General features: G+C 50.6%; 2 protein-coding genes across 2 annotated transcripts in view; both read left to right on the top strand.

Moving 5' to 3' along the window:
• The window catches only part of TANGO2 (transport and golgi organization 2 homolog), a 40,548-nt gene extending 38,479 nt beyond the window's left edge, over window positions 1-2,069 (top strand). Inside the window, exon 9 of the mRNA XM_080821937.1 lies at window positions 1,038-2,069. Within this exon, the coding sequence (XP_080678063.1) occupies window positions 1,038-1,158 (121 nt within the window). The 3' untranslated portion in view covers window positions 1,159-2,069. The remainder of the gene's footprint in view (window positions 1-1,037) is intronic.
• A 5,202-nt stretch (window positions 2,070-7,271) lies between these two features.
• DGCR8 (DGCR8 microprocessor complex subunit) overlaps window positions 7,272-26,902 on the top strand; it is a 36,401-nt gene continuing 16,770 nt past the window's right edge. Inside the window, exons 1-9 of the mRNA XM_080820878.1 lie at window positions 7,272-7,419; window positions 12,194-13,194; window positions 13,671-13,830; window positions 16,205-16,347; window positions 16,510-16,792; window positions 18,875-19,072; window positions 19,333-19,434; window positions 20,192-20,290; window positions 21,905-21,987. Coding sequence (XP_080677004.1) covers window positions 12,475-13,194; window positions 13,671-13,830; window positions 16,205-16,347; window positions 16,510-16,792; window positions 18,875-19,072; window positions 19,333-19,434; window positions 20,192-20,290; window positions 21,905-21,987 — 1,788 coding nt within the window. The 5' untranslated portion in view covers window positions 7,272-7,419; window positions 12,194-12,474. The remainder of the gene's footprint in view (window positions 7,420-12,193; window positions 13,195-13,670; window positions 13,831-16,204; window positions 16,348-16,509; window positions 16,793-18,874; window positions 19,073-19,332; window positions 19,435-20,191; window positions 20,291-21,904; window positions 21,988-26,902) is intronic.

Below are 26,902 nucleotides of genomic sequence, written 5' to 3'. Positions count from 1 at the left end.
TCTGTGCCTCTCTCCCTCCTGGGCAGAGGAGGGTTGGCTCTGTGTGCCTGGGAGGCCCATCCCATCCCCATGATTCTGTCTGGGGCAGCCTACCTGCTGTACTTGGAGGTGGGTGGGCTGCTGGACCAGCCAGGATGCCCTAGGAGTGCTGTTGTGCACCTGGCCCACCTCGCCTGGAGACAGACTGTGGCCTTGGGCCAAGCAACATCTTCCTGGATTTGGCTTGAACCAGGCCCTGTGGGTACCAGCCTTGTGCCGGCCTGGTGACCGGCAGTGTGGACTGTGATGGATAGGCCAAGCTCTTGGGGGCCTGTGGCCACTAAGGACTCAGGGATGGGGTGCTTGGGTGGTGACAAGTGCTGAGAGATGCCATAATGATATCACATGTACTCTGGGTACATGGTGAGGTCAACACATAATGCTTGGTTTTCGAGTTCAGGTTGGCCCGAGTCTTCCATCCTCCAGCAGATGACAGCTTCAAGCCCTCTAGCTGGGGGATGGAGATGGTAGGCAGGGCCAGGGTGGTGTCAGGGCCCAGCACTGGTGCTCCAGGGCCCAAGGGTTGTATGCTTGAATGGTGGCCTTTCCATTCTCAGGCTTTTCCCTTGGCAGGTGGCAGGGCATCTGTTCTCTCAGGCTTCTCCAGCACAGACTTTTTTCTCGACTAAATTACATGCTCATGTGTACCCACGTGCATGAGGCAGAGTGCCAGATCTGCTCCCTGGCCAGGTGTGTGGCTGTTGGGTCCAATCCTGACTGGGACCCCCAGTCTTCAGCATGCGTGTGCCTACTCTGGGTATCAGCCTGCACCGGGGCTGCTTGGGGACCTGGTACCTGCCCTCTCTCAGGGGGAGGCAGGTGGTAACAAAGTGAGGACTGTCCTTGGGGACAGCTGGCAGGAGGAGAGAAGGTGTGCTGAGCATTTGGGATGGGTAGTGGGGGAGGAAGACAGGAGAGGGTTCCTGGTGACAGAGACCTCACTTGGGGCTCTACCAGGCAGGCAGAGGGCTGAACATGGGCCCCCTGCTCTCTTTCAGAACCAACACCATCATCCTTGTGGACGCAGATGGGCACGTGACCTTCACAGAGCGTAGCATGCTGGACAAGGACCCCTCCTGCTGGGAGACCAGCACCCACGAATTCAAGCTGCAGAGCTAACCCCTCTCCATGGGTGTGGCCATTGGGCTCCTGGAAGGCCCTGCCTCGAGGACCAGTATGGATAGGAGCCTCCTGTAGCCACACGCACTGCCTATGACTTGGGCAGGACCAGGGCCCTCTGGTGTTTCTGTGACCTGTCCGTGTCTGCGTGTCCAGCTCAGGGTCTGCCCTTATGCCAGTGGGAGTGACAAGAGTCCCGCAGCCAGGCTTGGGGCAGGCCCAGGTGTGCTGTGCGTGTGTGAAGGCACCTGGGCCTGCACCCCGTCCAAGCACAGAGGCACACACTCAAGGCACATGCTTCCATGCACACCTGCAGGTGCATGGGCACACGTACACACACATACAGGTAACAGATGGGCACACGCATGCTCAAACGCACACATCGATCCTAGCATACACACATATGCATGCCAGGCAGACAGAGATGTGCCTCTCACATCTGCAGGCGCTGCTGGCCAGTGGGTCTTTGCTTTGATCAAAACAGGGTGTAGACTTGTGTTTAAAAGTGGCTCCCTCTCTCCTGGGCGTGTTCTACTTCTGGACAGTTAGACTTGCTCTTGGAGAGGGGGCTGAAGGATGACAAGAACCCCAGAAAAACCCACTGTCATAACAGAAGCACAGGCTGGTTGGTGGTCTTTTGTGCCCTGCGGGGGGTGGTCTCCTTTGTGCATGGGGTAGTCCTGTCGGGGGAGAAGGGTGGTCCTGCCTGAAGCACCAGGGGTCCTGTGTATGCTGGGGCACCTTGGTAGGCTCTCAGGCACCTACCTGCACACTGGGGGTCATGGGTCTTGGGAAGGCCCTCTCAATGAGGGGACACAGCCAACCCCTGCTGTTTCCTTTCTCCTTGGGGAGTCAGACTTCATAGGAATCTGTACTTGAATGTGAGACCGTGATAATAAAATTCTGAGGCTGTGGTGAGTCAGTGCATTTCAGGTCCTTGTGTGATGGGGGACAACTGTGCAAAGGCTCAATAGGGCTGCTCTCCTGGTCTACAGGAGCTCCCAAGGCACACCCACCAGAACAAGCCTCTTCCCACTTTCTTCTTTTGCTCATGGGTCCCTGAGCACCATGATGGAAACCTGAGGGGCCATTGGCCTGTCCATCCGTCTGTCTTTGAGCAGAGGCTGGGGTTGGAGAGAGCCTGTATGCATGGGACATGGTGGGTGCCAGTTACAGGGCCTCCTGAGCTGGGCTGAGGGGCCAGGGACTCATCTGGGTATAGTGGGGAACCCTTGGGGACCACCCCATGAAGTGGTGTGGTCAGGCCTACACTTGGGGTATACTAGTCTAGAGGCCAGGGGATGGTAGGAATGGATGGGTTTCGGGGCAAGGGGGCAAGTGGAGTCTGTCTCAACCCCAAGACCCTGGTTTGTGGCAAGCAGTCAGGAGTTCCTGTCCCTAGCCCAGACTGAGCATCAAAGGGTTCCATGAGTGTCCAGTGCTGAGACCCAGGCTTCCATCGGCCTTTGCAGCTGGCCCCCCAACTTCGCCTTCGCAGAGCCAATGAGAGCTTGGGGTGGGGTGTGGACCTGTACCCAGCCCCACTTGCCTTTTCAACCCTTCCCTCTCTTCACCCTGAGGACCCCTCAGGGGCCTGATGCCCTCCTTGGGTCACTTTGAACTCAGAGGAAAAGTGCTTGAGCATGGTCATGTTTGAATGGGCCCCTCAGGGCTGGCATAGCTCACACCCCCAGGCCCAGGGGCAGACACTTGTTGACTGAGCCACACCGAGCCAGGCTGTCAGCCCGGGAACTGCTGATGCCCTTTGTCTGCCTCGGTACCCCATGCTGGCACCCACCCTGGCCAGCATGTCTGCCCTCATGGGGCACCACTGGGCAGGTGCAAAGCCATCTGATGTTTTTCTCTACCCCAGGGACAGGGCCTGTACAGGGATACCCCAGCCCTCAACTACCCTGGGCTCCCCAAGTGCCTGAGCCCCCTGAAGAAGGGGCAGCCCAAGATGTAATTCTATTATGCGTTGTGTGCCCCCCAAAAGATCTGTTAGCCCTAGCCCCTATATCTCAAAATGTGACCTTAGGGTCTTTACAGAAGTAATCAAGATAAAATGAAGTCATTAGAGTGGGCCCTAATCAAGTATGACTGATGTCCTTATAAAAAAGGGAAAATTTGGACACAGGGACAGACATGCAGGCAGGCAGAATGCCCTATAAGGACTGGAGCTATGCTCTCCCATGGCAAGAAGCTACCAGAAGCTGAGAGAGACTGGGAACAGATCCTTCCCTGGTGCCTTTAGAGGGAGCATGGCTCCACCAACACTTTGATTTCAAACTTCTGACCTCCAGAACTGTGAGACAATAAATTTCTGTGGTTTAAGCCACTCGTTTGTGATACTCTGTTATGGAAGCTCTAGCAAACTAATACATTTGTGACCTTCATTTTACAGATGAGGAAATTGAGGCTTGAGGAGCAACCATAACAGTGTCTCAGTCCCTGGGGACATAGGGAGGCAGAGCCATGGGGCCAGGAAGGAGCAGGATGAGGATAAGGCATGTCTTGGGGTTTCTTCCCCTTCTAGACTCATGTTCCTCCTATGTTGGTTTCATCTGCTGCCCTGCACCCCCCCCCCCATATCATGTCATTTATCTTGCCTCTGCCACTGCCCTTGGTTGTACTTTCTGCATAGCTTCTGCCCTGGGGCCTTGGCACTTGCTATCCCTTCTGGTTGAAGAACTCTTTCCCCCAAATACCGAAACCACACTCTCCCTCACATCCTGCAGCTCTTTGGTAAAGTCTTGGGGGAGGCATCCTATCTGAAGCTGCAGTCAGCCCTGCCTTGGTCCCTGCTCTATTTTCTATAGCAGTTAGCGTGGTGATATGCTATGTGTTTTGCTTGATTGTTTCTTGTGTGTCTCCCTGTCAGAACAAGAGCTTTAGGAAAGCAAGGTCATTCCTGTCTTGTCCATCACTGTATCCTGATGCCCAGGCCAGGTAGACATTTGAACCAAAAATGACATTGCTGGCACTTCCCAAGCCCCCATTTATTTAGGCCTTGAAGTGAGACCCTTTGTGTGGTTAGAAGGGACCCTGGGAAGCGGCATGTTCTAGAAGTGCTTTTTTTTTTGTCTTTTAAGATTTTATTTATTTATTTGACAGCGAGAGAGAGAAGAGAGAGCAGGAAGACGAGCAGGAGGAGTGGGAGAGGGAGAAGCAGGCTTCCCGCCAAGCAGGGAGCCCGATGTGGGGCTCAGTCCCAGAACCCTGGGATCATGACCTGAGCTGAAGGCAGACGCTTAACGACTGAGCCACCCAGGCGCCCCTAGAAGTGCTTTTGACATGCCACACAGGAAAGGCTGGACCTGACCTTGGCATGGCTTAGCTAGTCATCAGATGTGTTGGATCCGTGAGTCCCCGACATGGTCCTCTTTTCCCAGATGGAGGGGGAATTTACCTCCTTTTCAGACGCCCCTTCCTAGATACACTGCTTCTGCTCTCTGGCTCTAAGTCAGCCAGTTGAAGCGTGTTGGCATGGAGGCAAGAGGTGTGGAAATGACTTGATATGGAAGCCAAGTCTGAATAAACAAGGCCATCTCAGGAATGCAGCCTGGTCTTGAGGCTTGTCTTGGCAGGCCTGAGATCCCTGCCTTTGGCCTGCAGAGACACCTCCCTCCCCACCCCACCACCAGCGCCTTATCTTTTGGTCTCATCTGACAGCAGATAGCATCATCCAGGCCTTTTAGCGGAGACCTGGCTCATGGGTGAGCTGGGCTCAAGTGGAAAACCAGGAACCAGAGGGAAAAGTTTCTTCCCTCAGTTTGGGCTAGAGCTCCAGCTTTTAGGCATCCATCTAAGGCTAGAGTCAGATGGGAACTGTAGGGAGGTTGTGTGGGAAGGCCATGTGGGAAGCCAGCAATAGTGTGTTGGTGTGAGGTCTCAAGTCTGAGGCAACTCACCAAGCAACAAAGTGTGGAGAGTTCACTAAGGCTGGATGGTGGCATGCCAAGGGTTCCCATGAGCTCTGACCACTGGGCCAAGGAAAGCAGTTGGCCCAGCCACGGGGAGACTGGCCTCCCCTGGCCAAGTCCAGGAGCTAGAACCTCATGGGGCTTGGTCACATTTTTATTGTAAAGTGCCTGGTGCTGACCACTGGGGCAACTGGGTGAACAGAAAGGGGCAGAAAGGGAGGGAAGGGCCTGGATAGGCCTCTAGCTTCTTCAACCAGCAACATTCTCTCTCCCCACCTTTTTTAATCTTTTCATTTTCATTTTGAAATGATTTCAACTTACTAAAAACTTGAAAAAATAGAACAAAACATTAGAGTGTCCTTCACCCAGTTCCCCCAAATGTTAACACCCTACCTCTAACTACAGTAAATTGATTACAACCAGGAAATTCACACTGATACTACTACCAGCTAATTTACAAACCTGATTTGAATTTTACCAGTTGTCCTACTTCTCTTCCCTGAGCCAGGTTCCAATACAGGGTCCAGATCCCACCTCACACTTACTTGTGTCTCCTGTAATTGAAGACAGGTCCTTAGTGTATCTTTGACTTGAATGATGTTGATGTTACGCCCGAGTTTTCGTGTCCGAGAGACCACCAAGGAGCCAAGCACCGATGCAATCACATGAGGGTTTATTTGACAAGCTTAAGGTTGGGCCCAAGTATACCTGACACAGCAGAGTAGGGACTTGGACCCCGAGGTGACATGCTTAAGCTTGGGCCCAAGTATACCCTACGCAGCGGAGCAGGGACTTGGACCCCGAGGATAGTTAAGGCAGGGGTTTTTATGGGTCATTACAAGAGGCTTGGGGGGTGGGGGGAGGAGAAGTTTCAGACTTTTCTGCAGTAAGCTGATTAGCTGTTGCTGGGGTGTTGCAGGGTGGGGTACTTTCTTGGAACTAAAGCAGGGAGGGGGTCCCTGGAACTAAAGTAAAGTAGGGGAAAGTTCAGCCCTTGGTCACAGGGGCCTGAGATGGCTGCCGAAGCTAAGATGGCTGTACTTATGCTAAGGCTAAACCTGAGGTGGGATGGCCTTAATTTTTCTCGGCCTCCAGTTGACACTTGAAAAGCACCTGCCAGTTTTTTGTTAGAATGCCCCTCATTTGGGTTCGTCTAATCTTCTTTCAGGTTTTGCCTTTTGGGTAGAAATACCAACAAGTGATGCATGTCCCTCTCAGGAAGGCCACAATATGTCCCTTTACTGGTGCTGACTTTTGTCTTCATTTTTATTGAGGTATCATTAGTTTACTATACAACGAACATCTTCAAGGTATAAATTTGATAAGTTTGGATGTGTGTACATTTGTTGGTGACCTCGATCACTTGGCTACCTGGTTGTCTCTCAGGTTTTTCTCCACTGCAGTTACTATTTTAGGTTTGACATTAGTGTCTTGGGGAGAAACTTTGCAACTCTGTAAAGCAACAAAAAAACCCGCCACCAGTTCTCATACTTCTGCCCACTATTTTTTAGCATCCGTGATTTTCGTCTGCAGCAGGTTTGTGCTGGCTGCCAAAACGGAGATTTCCTACTTCCATTATTCCTTACACATTTATTCCCTGGAATTCTGGCTAAGGAATTCTCCGTTTACTCATACCCTCCCTTTTCTGAGGTCACTGAAATGGCATTAGCAAGTGGAAAAATGCCGGACAGTTTAGCGTATTTGTCCTTTTTTCCCATTGATTATGCTAATGCTTTTAATTGGAAACGTAATGACTCTGTGCATACGGTCCCGCCTGCACTACGTAGACCACCGAGGTACCCTCTGCTCCCCGCGTCCCCCGCGCCGCCGGCTTCCCCGCGCTTCCCGCGCTTTCCCGTTCCCGGCATCCACTGCGCTCCCCGTTCCCCGGCATTCCCTGCGCTTCCCGCGCTCTCCTGTTCCCGGCATTCCCTGCGCTCCCCGTTCCCGGCGCTCCCCGCGGCCGCCGCCCTCCGCGCGGCGGGCCCCGCCCCGGGAGCGACCGTTAGCGCGGCCGCGGCCCGAGCGCCTGGTCCCGCCCACGCGGCCACGCTATTGGGCGGCGTGCCGTGGCCGCGAGCGCCACGCGCTGCCGATTGGCGGCATCCGCAGCCCGCTCCGCCATTCCCCCAATGCGGGGCGTCCGCGTGCTGGGATTGGCCACGAGCCTCCAAGGCCCGCCCTCCGCTCGCCCCGCGCGGCAGGCGGGTCCGCGGACCGGAGAGAGCTTGGGAGGCCTTTCTAGATGGCGGCAGCGGCGGCCGTGACGGTCAGGCCGTGAGGGTCTCCCTCCCTTGGTCGAGCTGCTGGCAGCTCGGGCAGGCCGCGGGCGCCGGAGGTAGGTGCGGGGCGCGAGGGGCGCCCCGCGGGCGGGGCGGGCGGGCGGGCGGGAGCTGCGGCCTGCGCGAGGGCGCGCCCTTCCCTTTCCTCCTTCCCGGGCCGAGGACTGAGGGCCCGAACGGCGCGGTGAGGCGGAGCGGGAGGGCGCGAGGCGCGGCAGCCACGCGGAGTCCCGGCCTTTGTGAAGCATCATGGCCGCGGGCCTCGGAGGACGCGGGGCGGGGGTCCCGCCGTGGCAGGGTGGGGGTGGGCCCCAGGACCAGGTGGCGCCAACGCGGGTCGCTTTTTGCCGGGGAAAAGCCCGAATGTAAAGAGGCCCCTCGCCCTGGGGGCCCGAAGTCGTAGCGTCGCTTTCAGGCGGGAAAGGTACGAACCCGGTTAGTGCTCGCCCAGGATCCTGCCGGGTGTAACAGTTTGGGAAATCTGAGAAGTCGCCTAAGTCTTTTTCTTCGCCAAATGCTCGTGGGCTGAGTGTCACTTAGATAAGCGGAATGTGGTTTTGTTGTAACAATGATCGTGGTAGAAATAAATGGAAGGTGGCAACCTGTTGATAGTGATACCTGTCAAGTATCATTCGATGGACTGGGGTTGCTCGTGGTAGGAATTTGATTTGCTGTTGTGCATGCTTGCATGTACCTTGATACCTGATGCACGGCAGTCCAGGCTAGGGCTGGTGACTGTGAGGCCAACCAGCAGGCGGAGACCCTCTGTTTCCTGGTCGAAGCCTGGACTCCCAGTCAGAGGCCTCCCGCACAGTGGCTCAAATTCTGCCGCAGGCTATCATCACTCACCAAAGGGAGTGAATGTCTAGTCTGAAGTGCGCCTGTGAGTACAGGATGTGAGGCCTGTTAGAGGATGACAAAAGGAATGGATGAGGTCATACTGCTGCTGGGTTGGGCGGGAGGCTGCAGTGTGAGAGGCTTGACCGAAAGGCACCAGCCCCAGCATTGGACATGACAGCCAGGGCCTCAATGCCAGCTCAGCAAGTGGACTTCTGTGAAGGGCGCTGTCCAAGCCTATTGGTTTTACCCCATGTGCCAGGGATCCAGGGGAGCCTGCTGCGAGTCTGCTGCTGGCTTATGGTCCACTTGGCAAGCAAGGTTTGCATCCATGTGTTCAGTCAGCTGCAGCAGCAGTGAGGCTGATGGTAGAAGAGTCACTCTTTGAGCCCTTCATGGCCAGGCACTCTGTAGGGCACTTCCTGGGTATTGTTTTATAATCGGCCCATGACCTTGGTAGTAGAAAACATGAATCTCACTGGATTGCCTGGTCTTGGTTCCTCTTAGTAGCTGCCCTACCCCTTTGGTGGTCTTAGCCAGCTTCCCAGCTTTAATGCCCTCTCTGTTTGACATCTCCCATCGCCTTCTCCAGCCCTGACCTCCCTTCTGAGCTGCTGTCTCTCTTCTGGATCTCCATATGTTACTTTGATGCCAAGTAGCCATGGCCAAACCTAAATCTTTATTTTCACCCACCCCACAACACTTCCGATGCTGCCTTCACCACCTCAATGCGTGACAGCTCCATTCATGACCGTAGAGTCACCTGGATTTCTCTCTTAGGCCTCCATAGGACACTCAGGACCATTTCTTACCACCTCCAGCTTAACGTGCTATTCTGAACTGCCTGGTGAGCCTTTTAATTCTTCTCTTTGCTCTCACCCTTGCCCCTCCCCCCACTCACCCATGATAGTTTTTCTGGACACAGAAGGATTCTTTTGAACTGTAAGATAGTGTAAAACCAAGGAAGTGAGGAGGGGAGCCAGTTTGCCTGGTGGTAAAGCAGCATCACTGCTTTCTAGCAGTGTGACTTTGAGCAAGTTACTTAACCTTTCTGTCCTTAACCTTTCTCTTACTGCCGTGTGAGAACTGGTGAGTGAAAACGCACCTCTTAGAGCAGGGCCTCAGAGTTGGTTGCCTCTGCTGTCCTTGGATCATGCAACCTCAGTGCTTAGACCCTCCTATCCAGTGGCTCATCTCTTAAGATAAGAGCCACAGTCCTGGTCTCAGTCACCCTTAGGGTGCTGCTTTCACCTGCTGCACTGCACTTCTACCCCAGGGCCTTTCCTCTTCTGTCCCCTGGAAAATATCCTCTCTACCCACCTAGCTCACTCTCTTCTGCTTTCAGGTGGTCTCTGACTGTGTAGTCTTTGCTGTCTGCCCTTTCTGAAGCTGTGCCCCTGCTCCCAACTCCTTGCTTTGTTTTCTCTTGATACTTCTCAGCTTTTCTTAGTTGTTTCTTCATCTCTCCTCCTAAAAAGTGAGCTCTGTGAGGTAGGGATTTTGTCTGTTTTGTGTCCTTAGCATCTAGAATGGCACATGGGCCATGTAGAAAGAAAGCGTTCAGCAAACTTGTTGAATGAGGAGAGCAAGCTTACAGGGGAAAGTAAGGAACTTGTCCAGGACTGCCCTGCTGTGGAGTTCTGAACCTTGAGCTGCTGCCCCCTGGGCTGGTCAGCCTTTCCTGATTTCCCAGGGAGAGGGAACACTTTTTTTTCTCTACAGCTCCCTGACCCCACCCGCTGCACCTCTTCTAGGCCTTCCTGCATTGTTGTCATTATCATCTTTGCTTTGTGCTTTGGTGATGGCAGCTGCTTGGTCTTTTAACATGGTAGCAGGTGTCCCCATCCTGTACCACCCTTTGTTTTCAGTTCTCCCCTCCTTTTCAGCTCCCAGAATCACAGATTGGCTCTTGGTAGTGTCTCCACAGACCTACCAGAAGCCGAGAGGTTTGGTCCTGATTTTTATCTGTGTTCTGTAGCACCGGACATGCTGACCTGTCTGTCCTTCTCTGAAATGATATTTGTTGGTTGCCAGGAAACTGGCCTTATTTTGCTCAGTTCTCCTCATGCCTGTTCAGCTGCAGCCTCCTTAGCGTTTACCTCAGTTCTGAGTCTTGTTATCTGTATGCTCTATTCCCTTGATCTTTAGCACCTTTGACAGATATACCTTTGGGGGAAGTATTGTGGTAAAATTCCCACTGAATTCAGAAATGTAAGGACATTTTAGAATCTCAGAAATAGAGTGACAGCTTAGTAGTCATTGCCCTTCCAACTGTGTCCAGGTGGTGGGGACCTTGTCTCTTGCTCATGGTGGTACATGTAGAAGGCCAGTGAATGAATATTGGTAGAATGAATGAATTAAATCTGAGTAAGTCTCTGGTGTTTATGTTGTGTCTCCTTGAAAGTACAACCACCACACACTACTCCTTCACTGTAAACTTCTTTAATGTGTGATATCTGCTATCTTCTGTTCTGTCCATGCAGCCAGTCAAGCCTGCCCTATGTGGGCATGGGCATGCATTTGCATATCTGCATCCGTGTGCATGGCATGTTCATGCGTGTGTGTATGTGTCTGCATGGTGTGGGAGTATGTGCGCATACACATTTGCATCTGCACGTGCTTCTCCTGCTTCGATGCCCAGCCCCCCTGCAGACCTCTGGGTTTTTGGATTGTTCCTCTGACCTGCCTTTTCACATCATCCCTTTTATAGTCATTTCTCTGAAGGGAAGCTTCCCAGAGTTGCATCCTCAACCCTCTTCTTGGTCTGTGTTGCCTCTCTGGGCAGCCTCTCTCCTATGGTTTTGGTGACTGTCACCTTGCTGATATGTTCTGGGCTTCTGTTTCTGGGCCGGTCACAGCTCCAGAGCTGTGGCCTCAGCACCTAATGGACAGGTCTGCTTGGAGGCTCCATCCATTCTCCTCTGCAGGCTCCTGCCTGAATGCTGGAACACGTGTGTCCCTCCAGAGGAGAAGTCTCATTCGCCTTCAGTTCCCTCTTGTCTCTGCTCTCCACCTCTACCCGGTCAGCAGTGTGGTCAGTTCTTTGTCTTCACTGTTCTTGAGGGCTCCAGCCCCGTTAACAGAGCCTCTTTCATACCTTTGTGCTCTGGCCCGGAGGACTGACTGCCCTCTATGCCTTGGGCATAGGCACTGGGCCTGGCACAGCTGTCAGTCTCCCTTTTCAAATAGGGGCTGAATTGTGGCATGGGAATCACTTCACCCTTGGTGGCTCCTTATTGTCCCCCAGGAGGGAGCCAGGTTCCGGATGGCACCCAGGGCTTCCTATGCCTTGGCTCCAGCTGTCTCCTGAGGCTCCCCCCACCAAGCCTGGCCAGGTTCCCTTCCCCACAGCCACCACCCCCTCCTCTGCTGGGAACAGAACCATGCCACCTCTGGCGACCTCAGCACGCTGCATCACTGTCTCGGTCCACGTGTCACCTTGTGGGCCCAGGAGAGCCCTGGGGTCCCTGGGTAGCAGAGCGCCTGGCCGTACCTCTGAGGCCCTAGTGCCGCAGAGTTGAGCTGAGGGTCTCGCACTCGCCCTCGCCCTCTGACTGACCCAGCCCTAGCAGGTGAGTGAATCCATATCGCTCTGATGGCCAGAGGGAGGCCACACACCTTATGTGTGTTCTGGAAAGGGCAGCCTTGCACCGCGAGCTTGGTTACCTAATAAACTGAGTTAGGGGAATGCTGCGGTGAAGCTTAGCCTAGTTTAAAAAAAATTTTTTTTTGAGCCTTAACATTAATACTGTTTTTTTGTTTCTGAAGTAGGAATTACAGTGGACAATTAAGAAGATATTTAATTTTGCACTTAAATTATAATTTAGGTTCTGAAGGAAGAATGTAGAGCAGTTTGTTTTAAAGCTTAGAAGGTTCTCTAAGGCAATAGTATTTCACATTCTTTACTACACTGTTAATAGCACTTGACTCTCAGTACCAGGGAAGCAGAAGGTTTCTGTCATTTTGTGACGATGTTTTTAAATCTCTTTGCAGGTGGAAGAAGAAAGGTGCCACTTTGGCATGAAGACAGACTCGCTTAGTCGTCAGTCATTTAAGCTGAGTGCATTGTGATTTCCAATAATTGAGGCAGTGGTTCTAAAAGCTGTCTACATTAATGAAAAGAGCAATGTGGCCAGCTTGACTAAGCCGCCAGCGTGTGCAGCGCGGGCAGGACGGCACCCGGGTCTCAACGGACTTGTGCATGTTAGCTGTATAGATTTATGTAAGGTTTTTTAAAACTCTGGTCTTTTAAAATAGTCTTAACCACTTTTACTATGGAGACGTATGAGAGTCCCTCTCCTCTCCCGCGTGAGCCCGCAGGAGAAGCGGTGATGGAGAACCGAGCTTGCCCCCTCCAAGCGCTGCCCCGTGAACAGTCTCCACCACCTCCCCTGCAAACGTCCAGTGATGCAGAGGTAATGGACGTTGGCTCTGGTGGTGATGGACAGGCCGAACCCCCTGCTGAGGACCCGCTCAACTTCTACGGAGCTTCTCTTCTCTCCAAAGGATCCTTCTCTAAGGCCCGCCTCCTCATAGACCCGAACTGTAGTGGCCACAGCCCGCGCACCGCCCGGCACGCACCTGCGGTCCGGAAGTTCTCCCCTGACCTTAAGTTGCTTAAGGATGTAAAGATTAGCGTGAGCTTTACCGAGAGCTGCAGGAGTAAGGACAGGAAGGTGCTGTACACAGGAGTGGAGCGCGACACTCGCACAGAGTGCGGTCTGGCCCTTAGCCCTGTCAGTGGAGACGTGCATGCTTGTCCCTTTGGCGGGAGTGTTGGGAACGGGGTAGGTATAGGGGGTGAGAGTGCTGATAAGAAGGATGAGGAGAATGAGCTGGATCAGGAAAAGAGAGTGGAGTACGCAGTGCTCGATGAGTTAGAAGATTTTACTGACAATTTGGAGCTAGATGAAGAAGGAGCAGGCGGGTTCACGGCTAAAGCAATCGTGCAGAGAGACAGAGTGGATGAAGAGGCCTTGAACTTCTCCTATGAGGTATGTTGGCGACCCCTCCTTTGGAGCACTCTTAGCAAAACCCAAAGAGGTGTTGGGAACTGCAGCATCTTTTGAAAGCTGATGTTGCAGAGGAAAAAAAAACCTATATGAGGTGGAATAATGTTAATGTGGAAAAGAAAAAGCTGTAAGAAATCCCAAGTTTTTAAAATTTTCCTAAAGAAAGGTTTGGCTGAGCAGTCGACCTTGTACCCTTTATGCAGCCTGAGTTGGAAGGTGCTGCTGAGAAGCACTTCCTGGTGGTGTGTGCACCTGTGCCAAGTGTCAAGTGTGTTGGTTGCAGTTGTCAGTTTCTTCCTGTTTGTTTTTCAGATAATCACGCAACATAAAGGCATACCTAGGCCCCCACTTGAGAGTGCTTCATTTCTGTGTCTGTTCTCACTAATGCTGTTGAGCTTGCCTACGGTACAGGAACACAGGCTCTGGGGGCCCTGGTGTCTGAACAGCATGTTTTGCAGGATGATTTTGACAACGATGTTGATGCTCTGCTGGAAGAGGGCCTTTGTGCTCCCAAAAAGAGAAGAATGGAGGAGAAGTACGGAGGAGACAGTGACCATCCATCTGACGGAGAGACAAGCGTGCAGCCAATGATGACCAAGATTAAAACTGTGCTAAAAAGTAAGTCAGCCATGTAGAAAGTCGTGTGTTCGTGGGGCAGCAGAAGTGCTGGTTAGAGAGCCCTTGGGTGCCAGGCAGTGGTCTGAACAGTGGGCACATGTTTGAGGGAGGACAGTCACGTGTGATGAGGGGAAACAGACAAGACACAGGGGTGCACCAGATGCATGATGACCTGGGTGTAGATTGTGGCGTCCGCTGTGGTTGCACACTGGAGTAGCTGGTGTTGTGCAGGGAAATGGGGGGGCACTTCTGGTGGGGTGAGGAGTGGGGGATGGTGTTGTTGCTGGGAGATGAGAAGATGGACAACTGGAGATGTGAGGCCAAGGCCAGAGGTGGGTGCAGCACTGTGGCAGGTGATGGTTGCAGTCTGGGTTCTGGATTCTCTGCCAAGTGTCAGGGGAAGCCTCTAGAAGCAGGCTGGTGGTGTTACACAGTTTTTGTCTAAAAGCATAGTTCGTATGGCTGCAGCCTGGTGTGTGTGCTTTAGGTGGCCAGGGTGGGAGCTCCTGTGGTGGGGTAAAGGTGTTCCAAAGGTGCACTTGGATTTGGGGTTGGGGGGGAGCAGTTGGCCTGGAGTTGCCTGTGGGGCTGGGCATTGGGCAGTGAGATGAGACTGAACAGATGCATGGGGACTCGGGAGCACAGTTGAGACCTTAGGCTGAGGGCTGGGGTGCAGAAGGTGGCCGGGCGTGATGGGAGGGAATCAAGGTGTAGGTGGGGTGCAGTCTCCCACGGCAGAGTGGGTGGGTTGAGTGTGCCGGGCACCACAGAGCTCTGTCCGTTATGAGTGGCCTGGTTTAGGTTCACAGTGCCTGGCCATGACTACAGGCTTGCCACTGGACCTGCCTGCACGGGGCACTGCTGTGCCTTTCCCTCTGCAGCCTTCTGCTCCACCTCACCTGCCTGGCAGCCTGCCCCCACAGTGCTGCCTTCCAGGAGCTGCAGCACGGGCCTCACACTCAGAGGCTGTGTGTAAGCTGCACGTGAACTCTTCAGACTGCTGGGCCAATTTTGTGACTGCTACTTGTCACAAATGAGTAGGATCTGTGTCCCTTGTTGTACTTTGCTGGAATTTTGTTTGTCTCTCTCTGTCCTGACTCAGCCCAAAGCTGGTGTAAGGCAGTTCCTTGGCTCTAGCCTGGGTAGGGAGAGTGCCTGACAGTGTCTCTGCACCTCTGACCTGTAGTGCTCACTCCTGGGGGCCATCCTGGCATCAGCTATCAAGCCAGTATTGTTACGGTTTGATGTCAGGCCAGGGCTTAACACTGCTGGCTGGGGATCTGGCACGGGGATGGCTACTCCCTTGTCTGTAAGAGTTCTTCATGCCATTTCATTATGTCTATGTTTTTAAATTTTCATTTGCTTTTTTCTTTTGTTCCTAAATTACTTGCTGCCAATTCCTATAAGAGAATTAAGTTTCAGTTAAATCTTTGTACTTTTCCTAGTCACTGGGCCTGTCAGTGGCAGGTATCAAGTGTGTGATATGTCTTGAGCTTTTTTTCTGTGACTGCCTGTAAAGCAAAGAAGGGATTGGGAGTAGTGTTTTAAAACTGATTTAGAAACGTACGAATTGGGGGCACCTGGTTGGCTCAGTGGGTTAAGCCTCTGCCTTCGGCTCAGGTCATGATCTCAGGGTACTGGAATCGAGCCCCGCATCAGGCTCTCTGCTCAGCGGGGTGCCTGCTTCCCCCCCCACCCCGCGTGCCTCTCTGCCTACTTGTGATTTCTCTCTCTGTAAAATAAATAAATCTTAAAAAAAAATAAATTTAAAAAAAAAGAATGAATTGGAAGTAGTGTTTCATGTGCCGGTGAGAGTGTGCAGCTCAGGTACAAGGAACACTTGCTTTCGAGTCATGGGAGCAGTGGTCAGCAGACATGCAATTGATTAGCAAAGCTTACTCAGCCCCTGGGGTGCCTCTGGCCACAGCCAAGGCAGGCAGTGAGGGATTGAGGGCCGTGGTTCCCACAGCTTGCAGACAGCAGCTGAGGCCAGGACTTGTGTCTTGCAGAACCTCGTCCCAGGCTCCTTCATGTACCACGTGCTGTTCGAGGCCCAAGAGGACAGCAGTGAACAAGGCAGACAGCTTCCTGGTTGAGGAGGGACTTAGATTCTCTGGATTGGAGCCATATAAACAAGCACAGCATTGAGAACAGAGTTCATGCATGGGTGGTGCAGAGTGGCAGGCAGGGCTGGGGTAGGCTCTGTCTGGTGGGGGGTGGGATACTCTCCTACTCCCCTAGTTCTTCAGACGTTCTTTCCAATCCTCAGTTGACTCTGCTATTTTTATCTGCCATGTGTCATAATTTTGAAGCCATCTCTACAACTCCCAAGTGTTTTTGAAGTGATTGTGGGATGCTCTTGTCTTCCATGCAGGTCGTGGCCGTCCTCCTACAGAACCATTGCCCGATGGGTGGATCATGACATTCCATAACTCTGGAGTCCCAGTGTACCTACACAGAGAGTCTCGGGTGGTCACCTGGTCCAGGCCGTACTTCCTGGGAACAGGAAGCATACGGGTAGGGGATGCATCAGTCATGAATTTAGTCTTGTAAGTTTGCAGACTGAACATGCACATGCTGTGTTTGCATGGTAGCCAGGAAGAGGCAAGTGGAAGGCTTCAGATGTTCGGAACTCTGGGGTCATCCTTGTAATCTGTGTTGCAATTTCACTATCCACAGAAACATGATCCTCCTCTGAGCAGCATTCCATGCCTGCATTACAAGAAAATGAAGGACAATGAGGAAAGAGAGCAAAACAGTGAGCTCGCCCCCAGTGGGGAAGTGTCCCCTGTCAAGCCCCTGAGCCGATCTACGGAGTTGGAGTTCCCCCTGGAAGAGCCCGACTCCATAGGAGCTGACTCGGGGGCCCTAGATGAGAAGGACCCACTGGGGGCTGAGGCTGCCCCTGGGGCCCTGGGGCAGGTGAAGGCCAAGGTTGAGGTGTGCAAAGACGAATCAGTTGGTAAGTTTCTGGGGTGAACTTTCTTTCCTTCCTTGTTGGCTGGGATCCATCTGCAGGGATATGGCTGCACTCCACGCCTTCCTTAGGGTCACATTCCTCCTGCTGAAGGCCACCTGTTCCTGCTTTTTTCTTTGAGGAAGGGACTTCTGGGGACCTCTCTCCACTCTTAACGTTGTGGGAAATGCCTGTCTCCCTGATCTTAGTACCTGCCTTGGTCTGTGGGCCCCGCATGGCTGGTGCTGCCATGGACATGGCTGCTGTCAGTGCAGACTGGCCTTTTTCTCTGGTCACTTTTGAGACCTTTCCTGAAATTCTGGTTTTTCAGTAGGATGTGCTCACATGGCGTCATTTTGATCTATCCTGATACACTCACAATGAACTTCTTCAGTCCACGGATTCAGTACTGAGAGAGAGCCACTATTCTGTGGATATTCCCCCTCTTCAACCCCATGATTGCTTTTGGCTCTGTGTCAGTGTTTCTCTTCTCTCTTCTGTGTCTTTTAGCTTAGGCCTACCCATGCAAGTCTTAACTGTCTCTACAGTGGTGGAAGACGTCTCAGCTCACCTGCTGAATCTCTTTCAAAGAGGACTTGGTGTTTTTAGGGTTTTTGGTTATTGCTATTTAGATATTGTCTGAATATTGCTGCCTAGCCTTTCTTGTAACTCTTAGGTGTGAGGAGCCTAGAAAAGCTAGGGCAGAGTGGGGGTTGGGGGGAGGCACCGCTGCTGAGGGAGGGGTGGCCTTGGTGGAGAGGGCCGGTTGGAGCCTTAGGCATCTGGGGAAAGGCAGGGTGTGTCACTGGCCCCCAGCTTCTCCCGTGCACTGACTGCCTTCTCCCCCCGACCTGCCTGCCTTTTGCCTCCCTCCCCATCCATGTCAGCTTCCCCTGTCTTCTGTCTGTATCGGGGCTTTTCTCAGGACCCAGCTGCACAGGAGCTTTTGCTTTAAGACCTCAACGTAATGGTTTCTTTCTTCAAATCCATCTTTTATGCACACATGACACCTGAATGTGTTCTTGCTTTTCGGAAAACACCTGCATTTCGCTTCTAATTTTAGTCCCGTGGGAGAGGTGACCACTTGGACTTGTTTCCAGACTTCATTCCTTGCGTTCATGTGTAAAGAAACACGTGATTTAGGGGTGTAATTAAGTGGGTGCAGGTATATTGTTTCACAACCCAGTGCTTTAACCATGTATTTCTCGGTCTTGCACGTAGAACTCCTCCCTCTGCTTCTGCACGTATTGCTCTTAGGGCTGAGTGTGAGGCCCAAGAGTCCCTGCCTCAGGGCTTACACTTGAGTAAGAAACCAGTGAGGGTGATGTGAGCCTCTAGGATATCTTGGGAGAGAGAGGGGTAGTGGGTGCAACAGTAAAAGCAGGAGGCCTCTGGGAACGTCACTGAGTGGGGGTGGGTGGTGAGCAGTAGGACCGGCCCAGTGTCTTTGTGGGGAGAGCATGGCAGGTGCCAGGGCTGCAGCTGCCTGGGTGTGTTGCTGAGTGTGCGAGCAGCCAGGGTGGCTGGAGGGGAGAGTGCAAGGTGCACAGTGCTTTAGCCACTATGGTACTTGTTTTGATATGGGAAGAAAAGTCTTGAAGCTGGTTTGTTGTTTTTGAAGCTTTTTCTTTTTCTTCTTGTTCCAAATAGACTAAAAGAGCATCTCAGAAATTTGCCCATATAGGACCTTCCTGAGTAATTTGAGTGACAGGACCTGATTCGGGGGTGCCTGGGTAGCTCAGTTGGTTACGAGTCTGCCTGAGGCTCAGGTCATGATCGCAGGGTGCTGGGATCGAACCCCATGTTTCTCCCTTTCCTTCTCCCTCTCCTTCTGCCCCTCTCCCGTACTTGTGCTCTTCTCACTTGCGCTCTCTCTCTCAAATAGATAAGTAAAATCTTAAAAAAAAGATAAAAGGACCTGATTCTTTGCTTTCCTTGCCCTTCAGAAGGAAAAGGGAAAGGGGAATGGGGAATGGCATGGCAGGACCTGTTTGATGGGCAGCCCAGCACCATCCTACTTACTGGACGGAGGAAACATGACTTTTAGGTTAGAAGTTAGCAGTTTTGTTCTGTGGTAAATCCACACAGATCTTGAGGAATTTCGGAACTACCTGGAAAAGCGTTTTGACTTTGAGCAAGTCACTGTGAAGAAATTCAGGACTTGGGCCGAGCGGCGGCAGTTTAACCGAGAAATGAAACGGAAACAGGCCGAGTCTGAGAGGCCCATCCTGCCAGCCAATCAGAAGCTCATCACCCTGTCTGTGCAGGATGCACCCACAAAGAAAGGTAAGTTGGGGTGTGTAAATTTTCTCTTCGGCAGATGGGTGATCCTGTTGTTTTTCACTTGACGGTCTTAGAACATATGCTGTGTGTGTGAATTGCATTTACTTCCAAGCTTATGTTGATCCTATGAATGCAGAGGTGCACTGCGTTCACGTTGGTGAGCCCCTAATTCAGTGAGGTGCTAATGTGGATGGTGCCTGGCCCTGAGAGCTAGCTTGCCACAGGTCCTCATGCTGTTGCTGAGATAGGCCTTCTTGTCACAGAGTTTGTCATTAACCCCAACGGGAAGTCCGAGGTCTGCATCCTGCACGAGTACATGCAGCGTGTCCTCAAGGTCCGCCCTGTTTATAATTTCTTTGAATGTGGTAAGTTTAACCTCCCTCATCTCAGCCTTGAAGAATCCTGCACCTCACTGGGGCCATGACTGGGGAGGCGGGAACTGACCGTTAACCCCACTCTGCTGGGAGAGAAGTGAAAGGGCATGGCAGGGAGAAGGGTGCTGCAGAGGGGCGGGTTGGTTTCCCAGCCGTGTACCCCTTCTGCGGACAGATGCCCCCACCTCGCCCTTTCTTCATTCCCACTACCCCCACTCCCACCTTCCTGTCATCCCTTGCTCTGAGGAAGGCCCTCTCACTGTGTCTCCACTTGCCCCCAGGTGGGTGAAGGGGCCTCAGGCCTACCCTTCCCACCAGCTGTCTCCTGTTGTCATCTGCATCACACTTTTGTGAAAACCAGTTTATCTTCCCTGTGGAACCCTGAACCCAGGCGTCACTCATCTTTTTCATGTTGTTCCTTGGCTTTCTGAGTCTGTACATCCCTGTTCTTCACAGTCCTCTGTCCATCTTTCACAGACATTGTTCCCTGTGCCTGTTGGCTTGGCCTCTGGCCTCCTGTTTCCCCTCCAGCTTACTGGTCCCCCGTTTCCCAGTTTTCCTGGCATGCTGTCTGCCTGCTGCCCAGTCCTTGGCCCTGTCTCCGTGCCTCAGGGAGCGCCCGTGTCTCCCTTCTAGCAGTAGCCCCAACCCTGCCTTGTCTGTTGGTGCTAACAGATTGTATGTGTGCACATATGCACGCTTTTAATGTCTCAGCAAGCATTTTTAAAACCATAATTTTAATTTTAAGAGAACCCAAGTGAACCTTTTGGTGCCTCGGTGACCATTGATGGTGTGACCTATGGATCTGGAACTGCAAGCAGCAAAAAACTTGCGAAGAACAAAGCTGGTAATGTGGCTACTTAGATGTCAGAGACCCATGCTGCCCACAGTGTCCGCCGCTCCCCTTGGCTAGGGAGGGCTGGGGGTGGGGCAAAGCCATTTGATTTATGTAATCTTTTAACTTGGTTTTTTAAAAAGTATGTGCTCAGAAAGACTCAAATAGGAAGTAAAATGTGAGAAATAAAACTAGAGAACTCAAACCTTCTCTGCTCTGTGGCAGCTGGGCTAGAATCTCCTACCCTTGTCCCCACTGCTCACAGAGCCGACTGGGTCGTGGTGAGCACACATTCTATGGGTTTGTATGTAAACCGAGCAAAACGTGCACATGCTAGATTACAAAGAGGTGGATTTTCCTGAGTGGTTTTGACACATGTGAGGATGATTTTCTGAGTCCTTCAGTCTCTAGATTTGGGACTGAAGGTAACTGGTCAGATCCCTGGGAAGGCTTATGTTTTCCTTTTCCAGTTAAGGGAAGCCATTCTGCTTCACCGTCAGGGTTACGTGGCTTCTTGGACGTGGAGCACATTTTAGGGTGGGTGTTGGGGGTGTGCGCCAGGTCTGGTGCCCACAGTTCAGTTCTTAAGGTTTCTGCCTCTGCTGTAGTGTCTTCCAAAGCAGCTCTGCCCTGTACCCACGTGAAGTATGTCGGCTTCATCACGTGCTTACCAGATCTCGGGTGGCGAAAGTGCTTTTGTTTGTGGGACTCAGAGTTTATCTTGGAGTTGCTTTCTTTTGTGGTGTGTGCTGAGGATGGTTGGGAGGATATGTCACTTTTTGTCCTTCCTTCTCTGAGGCTGTACTGGGCTCACACACTACACTCCTTCTCTGGGAAGGCCTCCTGTCCATTTTAGAGAGATTGTGCCAAAAGCGTTTTTCAGCTCAACAAACTAGCGCTGCCAAGGTCATGGGGCAGAGGGCTCACAGAGTAGGGCACACGGTAGGAGTGGAAGCGTCCTGGCAGCAGGGCTGTGCTCTCCCCATGTGTGAGGATCCATTTCCTCTGCTCAGACCTCAGCTGCTCTCTAGATAACTCACTCGGATGTCTTGCCAGCACCTCCAACTCTATAGGGTCAGTTTGTTACCCCTCCCCATTCCCCAGCACCCCCACTTCCCCACCCCAGTGGTGAGTGGCAGCCTGCTTATTTAGAAATCTCTGATCAGCACTGAGCCATCCCTCTGCTCCGTCCTGCAGACGCTTTCTCAAGCATCTGTCCGGTCTCACTGCTTTTCCCTCCCACACTCACAGCAGCCTGCTTAGTCCTCTGGCCTCACTACTTGGCCTGGGTCCTGTTGAGCCATTTGCCTGCACGCCACCACCGTGATTTCTCTGAACCATCTCTCCTGCCTTGTCTGCTCCAAGTGCCTCAGGGCAAGAGAACATACAGCTTTTGTGGCTTCTGAGGCTGCCCACAGCCTCACACTTGTCCCACTGTGTCCTTTGCTCAGGATGTGCTCCTCCAGCCTCTCCTATGCCTGCCTCTGAAACGCTGCTGTTGCCCAGGGCCCTCGCTTCCCTCTGAGCCCTGGGAACCTTGGCCCTGCACAGGAGCTGGTGTGTGGCTTGCTCTGGAGTCCAGAAGCTGGGCCCAAGCCCTTACCCTTGGGGTTTTTCTTTTCATAGCCCGGGCTACGCTGGAGATCCTTATCCCTGACTTTGTCAAACAGACCTCTGAGGAGAAGCCCAAAGATAGTGAAGAGCTTGAGGTGAGTTTCCTAGTCCTGCTATGTCTAGAGCTGTGGCTCCAATGCAGTGCCTGCGCCACCGCCCCACCCTCACCCCCCAGGCTAGTGCGAGCTGTGGATTTAGTCATCCCAGCTCCAGGTGGTTTTCATTTGTTAATCTTTCATAAAAGGGGAAACTTGTTTGTCTTTGTGCAAGCCAGTGGGGGGGAATATCATTTTTTTTCTGAGATTTTTGTCCTCCGTGTCTTGCAATGGGGGGTAAAGAATGCGCACTGTCAGCTCTCCCGAGTGTAGATCCATGGTGGGAATCTTGTCTTTTTTGAGACAGAGTCTGTAAGTTATGTTGTTCTCTGTATGAAGAACTGTTTAAAACTACTTGTAAACCTTTTTGGGTAAATATTATTCTTTTTTTTTTTTTTTTTTTTTTTAAAGATTTTGTTTATTTATTTGACAGACAGATCACAAGTAGGCAGAGAGGCAGGCAGAGAGAGAAGGGAGGAAGCAGGCTCCCTGCTGAGCAGAGAGCCCAATGTGGGACTCGATCCCAGGATGCTGGGATCATGACCTGAGCCGAAGGCAGCGGCTTTAACCCACTGAGCCACCCAGGTGCCCCTTGGGTAAATATTATTCTATGGTTATGTGTAGTGAGGGCTTTTCAAACTCTGAAGAAGGCATTCTTTTTTATAATGGCTTTATTGATCTATATGTACCATAAATTTTGCTCCCTTAAACTATATTGTTGAGTGGATTTTTGTATATTCAGAGTTGTACAATCTTCGCAGTGGTCTAATCTTAGAATATTTTCACCTCTCTAAAAGGAAATCCTATACCTGTTAGCAATCACTCCTGATTTCTCCCTGTCCCCCAGCCCCTCAACCCTTGGCAACCACTAATCCCCTTTCTGTTTTGATGGATTTGCCAGCTCTGGACACTTTGTATCAGTGAAATCATATGACATGTGGTTCTTTATTGACTGGCTTCTTTTTAAGCCACTAGGTGTTAGCTCTGGGTTTTAACGGATTGAGGAAGTTTCCTTCTGTTTTGCTAGAGTTTTTTTTCAGGAGTGGTTGTTGGATTTTGTCAAATGTTTCTCCTGCTTCTATTGAGATGATTGTGTGGTTTTTGTCTTTTTTACTCATATGGTGGTATATTGCATAGGTTTTTGAATAGTAAACCAACTTTGAATTTCTGGGACAAATCCCAGTTGGTTGTGGTATATGTAAGTTTTGTGTATGCTGGATTTAGAGTGCTGGTATTTTGTTAAGGACTTTAGCTGTATTTATGAGGGATACTGGTCTGTAGTTTTCTTGTGGTGTTGGTGTTGGGGAAATACTGTCTTTACAGAATGAGGTGGAAAGTGTTCCTTTCTCTTCTCTTGTGTGGAATAGTTTATGAAAGGTTGGTATTAATTTTTAAGCATTTGGTAGAATTCTCCAGTGAAGCCATCTGATTCTAGACTTGACTTTGAGATTATTTAATTACTGATTCAGTCTTTTCATGTGTGCTTCTTTTTCTTTTTTTTTTTAAAAGGTCTTACTTATTTGACAGAGAGAGAGCACAAACAAGGGGAGCGGCAGGCAGAGAGAGAGGGGGAAGTAGGCTCCATGTTGAGCAAGGAGCCCGATGCAGGGCTCGATCCAAGGACGGTGAGAGCATGACTGAGCCGAGGGGAAATGCTTAACTGACTGAGCCACCCAGGCGCCCCTCATGTGTACTTCTCTTCAGATATCCTGCTCCTTTTTGAGCTGGTTTGGGAACTTTGTGTCTTCATAGGAATTTTTCCGTTTGACCTAGGCTGTCTCCTTCATTGGCATACATTCTTTCATAGTATTCCCTCATGACTCGCTATATTTTAAGTTTGTGCTGCTCCTGTGTCCATTCCTGATTTTCGTAGTTTCAGTCTCTTTTTTCCTCTTGGTCAATCTAAAGTTTGTCACTGTCGTTGATCTTTCAAAGATCCAATTTCTGATTTTGTTTGTTTGTTTGTTTTCCTATTGGCTTTTTTGTTTTCCGTTTCATTTACTTCTGCTCTAGCCTTTATATCCTTTCTTTGGCCAGCATTAGGTTTAGTTCTTCTTTTCTAGTGTCTTCAGGTTAGGGTATTTATTTGAGGTATTCTTTTTAAATACTGGAATTTATGGCCATAAATTTTCTTCTGTGTACTACTTGAACTGCAGCCCATAAGCTTTACTGTGTTGTGTTTCTGTTTTCGTTCATTTCCAAGTATTTTGCTAATTTCCCTTGTGATTTCTTCCTTGAACAATTGGTCATTTTACTTTTCATATATTTGTGAATTTCCCAAATTTCCTTTAGTTGTTGGTCTTTATTTAATTCCCGTGTGGTTTACAAACATAGTTTGTATGGTTTCGACCAGTCCTTTTAAGTTCACTGAGGTTTGTCTTAGGACTTACCATACAGTCTGCCCTGGAGAGTGTTACGTGTGTGTAGGAGGCGAGTGTGCTTCCTGCTGTTACTGGGTGAAGCAGGTATTGGTTAGGTCCAGTTGGCGAATGGTGTTTATTCTATATCTTTGTTGGTCTTCTGCCTTGTTCTTCTACCCGTTTTTGTTTTTTTGGGTTTTTTTTCCTTAAGAGAGAGTGAGAGCCTCTGTGTGCACATGCGCATGGGTGGGTGGGGCAGAGGGAGACGGAGAGAGAGAATCCTAAGCAAGCTCCATGCCCAGCATGATGTTGGAGTCCAGCTCAGGACTCTTATCTCACAACCCTGAGGTCTCAACCTGAGCCAAAATCAAGAGTCGGATGCCCAACTGACTGAGCCACTCAGGTGCCCTGTCTTCCTTCTGTCTGTTATTGAGAATGGGTATTGGAGTCTCCAGCTGTTATTCTTGAATTATTTGTCCCTTCAGTTCTCTCCATTTTTGCTTAATGTACTTTGGGGCAGTTGTTAGATACATATATGTTTGTGGTATTGTGATATAATAAATGTATGTTTGGTCTTTGTTCTTGGTTCCTGGTGCAGAGCTTCTACAATATATTGTTTGTTTTTTGTCCCAAGTTCTTTAAAAAGCTGCAGGTTGATAAAGGAGAATGGAATGTCTTTTCTTATTTTCTTATTTTTAATATCAATTTATCCCATCCCTCCCCTTCCCTTTCCTTTCTTCTTTCCTTCCTTCCTTCCATTACTTTTATTTATTTAAGTAATCTCTATACCCAACCTGGGGCTCAAACTCAAGACCCCAATATCAAGAGTTGCATGTTCCACCAACTGAGCCAGCCAGATTCCCCTAACACATCCCTTTCAACCACATCTGAGTTCATGTTAATCAAGTGACTTTTGGACCATCCCTTTGAATGGGAGCTGGTTGCCCGTGGAATCTACCAGAAGGGTTAGAACTTTCAGCCTCCGCCCTTGCCCCGGCATGTATGTAGTGTGTGTGTGTTTAGGAGGCAGTGGATGTTGAGCTGATCAATAATGACAAATGATGTAATCAGTTATGCCTGTGTGGTAAAGCCTTCATTAACAAAAACAAAAAACTGAGGGGTTCAGAGAGCTTCTGGATTGGTGAACACATTAAGGTGCTAAAAAGATGGCATGCACAGAGAAGGTGTGAATGCTCTCTACCCCTTCCTTTATACTTTGCCGTGTTTATCTTTTCCATCTGGGTGTTCCTGAGCCCTATCCTTTTGTAATAAACCAGTTCTCTGTGAGCTGTCTGGGAAATTACTGAAGCTGAGGAATGGTTGGGAACTGGCATTGTACAGTTGCTCAGTCAGAAGCACAGGTGACAACGTGGACTTGAAGTCAAGTGGTGGCAACAGTCTTGTGGGACTGAGCCCTTAAGCTGTGGAGTGTGCTGCAGCTCCTGGCAGTTAGCGGTAGAGCTGCCCGGTGTGGAAGCCCACTCACTTGGTGTCATAAGTGTTGAAACTAGAAGTCATTTCTGTTTAATGTTTATAATAGTTATGTCATCTTGATGGATGGGCCCTTTGCCGTTTTTAAGTATCCTTTATTTCTAGTAACAGTTTGTATCTTAGAGTCAGTTTTATCTGATAGTCACTCCTACTCCCTAAATTACTCTTTGCCGTGATATGTGTTTACTCTTTTACCTTTTAAGCCTCTTTGTAACTTTGAATCTAAGTATGTCTTATAGACAACATGTAATTGGGTTTTGTGTTTATCCTTCTATCAGTCTCTGCCTTTTGATCAGAGGAACTACCAGAGCAGTTTTTTTTGGAAGATTCATTTTATTTAATTTTATTTCTTTATTTTTTAAAAAGATTTTATTTATTTGACAGACAGAGATCACAAGTCGACAGAGAGGCAGGCAGAGAGAGAGGAAGGGAAACAGGCACCCCGCTGAGCAGAGAGCCCGATGCGGGGCTTGATCCCAGGACCCTGGGATCATGACCTGAGCCAAAGGCAGAGGCTTTAACCCACTGAGCCACCCAGGTGCCCCTCATTTTATTTTATTCTTAAAGAATTTATTTGAGAGAGAGTGTGAATGAGAGTGGGAGAAGCGTCAGAGGGAGAGAAAATCCCCATGCAGACTTTTCACTGAGTGTGGAGCTACCCTGCTCCATCCATCCCACCACCCATGAGACCATGACCTGCCCCCAAATGAAGAGTTGGATGTTTAACTGACGGAGCCACCCAGGCGCCCCAAAAGATTATTTATTTATTTATTTACTTTTTAAAGTAATCTCTGCACCTAGCGTGGGGCTTGAACTCAAAATCCTGAGATCAAGAGTCCTATGCTCCACTGACTGAGCCAGCCAGGCACCCCTTTTAATTTCAATTTATTGACTTTGTTTTTGTTTTTGTTTTTGATTTTTCAGTGGGGTTGGGTACTTAGTCCATTGAAATGTAATTACTGATAAGGTAGAATTGATGTGTGCCATTACATTGTTTGCTTTCTGTACTATGTCTTTTTGTTCCTCAGTTCCTTCATTACTGCTTTCTTTGCCTTAAATACTTC

The sequence above is a fragment of the Martes martes genome (genome assembly GCF_963455335.1).
Source record: "Martes martes genome assembly, chromosome: 13".
Taxonomy (NCBI): Eukaryota; Metazoa; Chordata; class Mammalia; order Carnivora; family Mustelidae; genus Martes; species Martes martes.
This window is presented reverse-complemented; position numbering and strand designations above follow the sequence as displayed.